General features: G+C 65.8%; 1 protein-coding gene across 1 annotated transcript in view; it reads left to right on the forward strand.

Annotated features, from left to right (window-relative positions):
* SFI1 (SFI1 centrin binding protein) overlaps positions 1-5,316 on the forward strand; it is an 88,169-nt gene that overhangs the window by 82,662 nt on the left and 191 nt on the right. Inside the window, exons 23-32 of the mRNA XM_070768937.1 lie at positions 598-758; positions 1,160-1,234; positions 1,719-1,793; positions 1,883-2,059; positions 2,140-2,402; positions 2,907-3,011; positions 3,112-3,510; positions 3,818-3,824; positions 4,191-4,672; positions 5,137-5,248. Of these exons, the coding sequence (XP_070625038.1) occupies positions 598-758; positions 1,160-1,234; positions 1,719-1,793; positions 1,883-2,059; positions 2,140-2,402; positions 2,907-3,011; positions 3,112-3,510; positions 3,818-3,824; positions 4,191-4,672; positions 5,137-5,248 (1,856 nt within the window). The remainder of the gene's footprint in view (positions 1-597; positions 759-1,159; positions 1,235-1,718; positions 1,794-1,882; positions 2,060-2,139; positions 2,403-2,906; positions 3,012-3,111; positions 3,511-3,817; positions 3,825-4,190; positions 4,673-5,136; positions 5,249-5,316) is intronic.

Genomic DNA, 5,316 nt, shown 5'->3' on the forward strand with positions numbered 1-5,316 from the left:
GCATGCGCTCAGCAGAGCCGGGCTTCGCCGTGCCTGGCTCGGGCTGCCTGGGCCGCTGAGCCTCGGTTTCCTCCCATTGCCTCAAGCCCAGCAGCTGCTTGCAGGCGGCTCTGCAGGGGTCTTGGCACACCTGCGGCTGCTGTGCACAGGCTTATGGCTCGGGTGGGGTGGGGGGCCCAGCGATCAACAGCCCTGGTTCCCGTCAGGGTGTGCGCAGCCTCTGAAGGTGGCCAGAGCTGTCCTCACAGAGGACATGTCCACACGCAGTGGTCTCACCCAGGTTCTCCACCCTCTAAGTTTCACCGTTGCCTGCTGCTCTGTGAGGGCTTCCCAGGTGAGGCTAGTGGTAAAGAGCCTACCGGTGCTGGGACATAAGAGGCACAGGTTTGATCCCTGGGTTGGGAAGAACTCCTGGAGGAGGGCTTGGAAACCCACTCCAGTGTTCTTGCCTGGAGAATCCCATGGACAGAGAGGAGCCTGGTGGGCTACAGTCCATGGGGTCGCAGAGTCAGACACGACTGAAGCGACTTAGCACGCACAGCACTAGGGGTCCACGTGCGTCCTCCACGAGAGCTGACTGACTCCGGTCTGTCTCAGGCCGTCTCAGGACCTGGTTTCGGCTCTGGCGGGACCGAAGCCGGAGGGCTGCCCAGCAGAGGGTGCAGATGGAGCGGGCAGTGCGACATTGCTGCCGGAAGCTGCTGCAGGAGGCCCTGGCCCGGTGGAAGGCGCACCATCAGGGCTGCGTCAGGAAGAGGGTGAGGCGGGGGGCAGCTCCACGAGCTCCCCAGCGCGGCTGGGCTGTCTGGGTGAGGAAAGGTCTTTGCTGAAGCGCTCCCAGCAGCCAGTGTGGACGGTGGTGACCGGGGTCTGTGGGTGCAAGGCTGCCCTTCTGGTTGGTGAGTGAAGGCGGGGGACGCAGCCTCGGGAGCCTGGCCCCCGGAGGGACAGTGGCTTTGCAGAGAACCCGTTCAATCTGAACCACGCCTGTCAGCACTGGGTGAACTGCAGAGCCATCTGGACACCCCACCTGTGCAGGAGGCCCTTGGGAGGAGGTGCTGGTGGGCCTGGAGCCCACGACGCCCTCGGGGGCTCTGCGTGTGGGCACCTGCCGGCCCCAGGCACACGGCCCACAGCCCACTACGTGCTTTCTCCCCAGCTGCGGCAGAGGCAGGCCACCCGACTCCGGGCCCAGACGCTCAGCTGGGCCTACTTCCACCAGTGGAGACGACAGGTGGGCGCCCTGGAGAAGCCCCTCCCCGTCCTGCTCCCTCCCGGCCTGCCTCCAGCTCCTGCTGGTGTCACCCTCCTCCCGGGGCCCCCCCATCCCTGCCAACCACTGCCCAGCACTGCCAGCTTCCTTCCCTGGGAACCTGTCTAAGGCCAAGTCCCTTCCTGCAGTGTCCTGTTGAAAAGATGTCAGGGTAACGTGTAGAAATTGATAGGAAACCCACTTCAGGTCTTTACTGAGGCTTTGCGGAGACACCGGGCAGACTGCGTCCTGTGTCCCACCTGGCGGCCCTTCAGGGGTCCGGTCTCTTTGCTCCCCGGAGCCCAGAGTCCTGCCCCCGGAGCTCCTGGACATTCTTTCCCGAGCAGCTTCCTCGATCCCCAGCCTCAGGGCAGGCAGGGCGGGACCCAGCTGGAGAGGGATCTGAGGGTGACTGGGGCCGCGCAGGGGGGCTCCCTGAAGGGGACACTGCCTTTGTGGCCCGCAGCTGCTGGACAGGAGGCACGAGCAGCAGCGCACGGCGCAGGCCCTGTGGTTCTGGGCCTTCTCCCTGCAGGCGAAGGTAACGGGCTCCCCGTCCCAGCAGAGGCCACAGCCGGCGGGAGGGGGCCTCAGCAGGACGGCTGGGCCTCACCGCTCCTCTCCCTGGAGGCCTGGGCCACCTGGCGGGGCTTCGTGCAGGAGGCGAGGAGGAAGAAGGCGCGGGAGGAGCAGGCAGTGCAGGTCTACCAGCTGCAGCTCCTCAGGGAGGGCGTTGAGCGCCTCCTGCGCTTTGCGGCCGGCATGAAGGCCTTCCGGCAGCAGCTGCACGCCCAGCAGCAGGTGCAGGTGGGTCTGGGGTGTCCCCATCCCCCCAGCCCCGTGGGCACGGGCGGCACAGCACCGCCCTGACCGGAGGCTGTTTGCAGGCGGCCCACAGTCTCCACCGCGCAGTGCGTCGTTGTGCCACGCTCTGGAAACAGAAGGCGCTGGGTCGGGGCAGGGAGCCACAGTCCCCTGTGTCCACTGAGCCCAGCAGAAGAGTGACGTTTGAGTGTCCCCTTATTAGCCACGTTGCCGCCGGGGCTGGCGATGCCCCCCTGGAGACCAAAAGGCTACCAGCTCCTCGTGGGCTTTGGGGAGCTTTGGATGGCCTGGCGTCAGCCCCTGGGGACCCCCAGCTCCTGGAGCTGTGAGTAGCCCCGTCCCTCACCTCCTTCTCCTCGCTTCCTCCTGGGGCAGATCTTGGACAGTATGGGAAGGACACTGGGCTCCGGGGTCACGGCTAAGCCACTGGGAGCCCCCTGTGCAGCAGAATCCTGCCCCCGCTCCTGTGGGGCCCTAACTGGGGCTCAGCTGCTATTCCTCCCAGATGGGCCCCCTGGTAGCCCCTCCTCACCAGGCCTGGTAGTCTCCCCACTTCTCCCGGCACAGCCAGGAGCGGGTGCCCTCTGGGACACGCTGGCCCTGCACGCTGCGCTGCTGCAGCCTGTGCCTGGCTCCCGTGAGACGCGTGGGTGGGGCGCCCACAGGCAGCAGGCCCCTGGAGTTGCTCGTCCAGGAAGGCAGCTGGGGCGAGGGCCTTCCTCACCCGGCCTCCAGTCTGCCTGAGAGATTTCAGAGGACGGGCTGGATGACTGCACCCACAAGGTCCCAGGCCCTGGGCAGCCTGGAGAAACAGCCTGTTTCTTTCCAGCAATGCTGCCCGCTGGGCACGGAAGCAGCCGCGACGCCCAAGCTTCCTGGTGGAGCCCTTGCAGAGCCAGGTGCCCCTGGTGTGTGGCCCCCTCAGCAGGCAGGGGTAGGTGCTGCAGTCCTGGTGCCTTAAGGGGGCCTGGCTCCCTTCCTTCCTGCTCCTCTGGGGGCACTGCCTGACCGGCTCCCACCGCTCCGCCACTCAGGTCCCAGGCCCTGTGGGAGTGCGGCCCACACCAGGTCCGGCCAGTGGGCCCCGCCCGGTCAGTGCTGGACCCAAGCAGCCCCCTGCCACGCGCCCCTGGCCTGAAGCTACCACCCACAGCACACCCCAGCCCAGAGCTGCTGCCCCCATCCTCCTTTGCGCCACGTGGGGCCCAAGTACCCGTTTGGGTAAGACCCCTGGGGCGTGTTCTGGTCTGGCCTTTGCTGCTGCTTTCTCGCATACTCAGTGCCTTAGCCAAAGCTGTGCCCGCTGCCTTGGGAGACGTACCCAGTGTAGGGGCCACTATCCTGGGGACACAGCAGGGAATGGCCCCCAAGGCCTGTGCTCGTGACGCTTACACGGAGGTGGAGACCAAAGGAAACCCCACATGCAGACAGAGGTAGAGGCTGTGGACCAGGGAGGGCCATGCAGGCCCCAGGGAGAAGCTGGACTTAGGAGAACGAGAGGCTGTGGACGCGGGTCCAGCAGAAGGTGCTGCGGCTGGGCCGCGGTGCGTGGACGCCATGGGAGGCAGAGCAGGCAGGGCTCGCTCTGATGGGTTTGGCGAGAGGAAGGGAAGGAGTCCAGGATGGCTCCTGGGTTTCCAACCTGAACAACGAGGGGAATAATGAGTTCTTTTACTGAGAGAGGGAAGACGTGGCTGGGGACCCAGGTGACACATGAAGAGTGAGTCCTGAACCTGTCAGGTTTGAGGTAAAGCAACAGATGGAGCCTGGCCTCCAGGAACGAGGTCAGGGCTGCAGATCAAAGTTGACAGTTCGCAGCACAGGTTGGAGGTAACCCCCTGAGAACCGAAGGGGTGACAGGGAGGAGGGGTTGCGACTCTGGGGCCTGTGATGTGAGAGTCAAGGAGCTGGGACGGGGAAGTGAGGAGGCACAATTGTGCCCTGGGCTGGCCCCGCAGGAGCTTGTGCCCGAAGGGCTGCGACCTGAGGGGGTGGAGAGGGGGTGGGAGCATCGCATCCCTCCAGGGGCTGGTGTCACCAGGAGGAGGGAAGGAGGGCTGGAGCACCTTTCTCGGGGAAATGGTCGGTCGGTCTTTGCTAGAAGGGGTGAAAGCTTGGTACAGCTGGCAGTGGCTGCTCCAGTGGTGGGGGCCCTCTGGTGGGGTCGGGTGCGGAAGTAAGAGGGCAAGGCCAGAGCAGGCGTGGGGAACCCCGGCTCCCCACCTCCCTCCCGCTTCCCTGGTCAGTGTTCATCTTTCCTTCACAGTTGTCAGCCCAGCCGGTGACGCCTGGGCTTCCATCCCAGGTCCGTTCGTCCCTGGCCGGTGTCCCCAGCCCCTGTCTGCTCCTTCCTGGGGACTTCAGGGGCACCAGGCCTGGGCCTGGCTCTGACCCTGAAGGTGTGTACCAGCGGCCTGTCAGTGCCTCGAGAGGGGGCACCCCTCCTGGCAGCTCAGCTCATCCTGGACTGAGCCAAGAGGCTGGCCGAAATCAAGCATATTCTCCTGTGGGCACTGGCCACAGCGACCTGGAGGCTGAGCTTGAGGGCATCCGGCAGCAGCTGCAGGACTACCAGACCACAAGGCAGAACCTCAGGTGAGACCACGGCACTTGTGCCACCCAGCAAGGGGGCCGACCGGGGTGCTGTGTCCCCGGGGACAGCCCCGCAGGCAGGCAGAGCAGCGCCCCGCTCAGGTCCAGGGTGGTCTCACCTTCAGGGACCTGAGGGCGTAATGCTCAGGAAAAGCTGAGCAGAACTTGACACCCAGCTGTGCCCCTGGAAGCCGGTGGTCTGCCTGGTACGTTGTCACTCATTCGGGATGGTGCCCAGCGTGTGCTCTGGTCCACAGCCAGCCTCCCCCACGCCCAGGCACCTCCACATGGGCAGCAGCCTTGATCGGAGGGAAGGGCTTGGGTCCCCCAAGGCCTGCTCTGCACAGGCTGAGGATGGTGGGGGAGCCTCTCTGCCTCCGCCCATGGCAGCAGAAGCGGGTGTGCTTGTCTCCAGGCTGCAGGCTCTGCCTGGGCAAAGCCAGGCAGCAGTTGCCTTACGCCCTCAGGTCCTGCCAGCGGCAAGCACACAGCCTGAGGCGGTGGCTAGAGCTGAGCAGGGCGGAGCCCCGGGCTGAGGATCAGGAAGCTGAGCAGCAGGTTGAGGAGGAGCTGCAGAAGGTGAGGCGCGGGCGGCTGGGACGGCTCCTGGGCTGGGCTTCCTCTCAGCTGGCCCCCCATCCCCCCAG

This window comes from Bos indicus, chromosome 17 (assembly GCF_029378745.1).
Source record: "Bos indicus isolate NIAB-ARS_2022 breed Sahiwal x Tharparkar chromosome 17, NIAB-ARS_B.indTharparkar_mat_pri_1.0, whole genome shotgun sequence".
Classification (NCBI taxonomy): Eukaryota; Metazoa; Chordata; class Mammalia; order Artiodactyla; family Bovidae; genus Bos; species Bos indicus.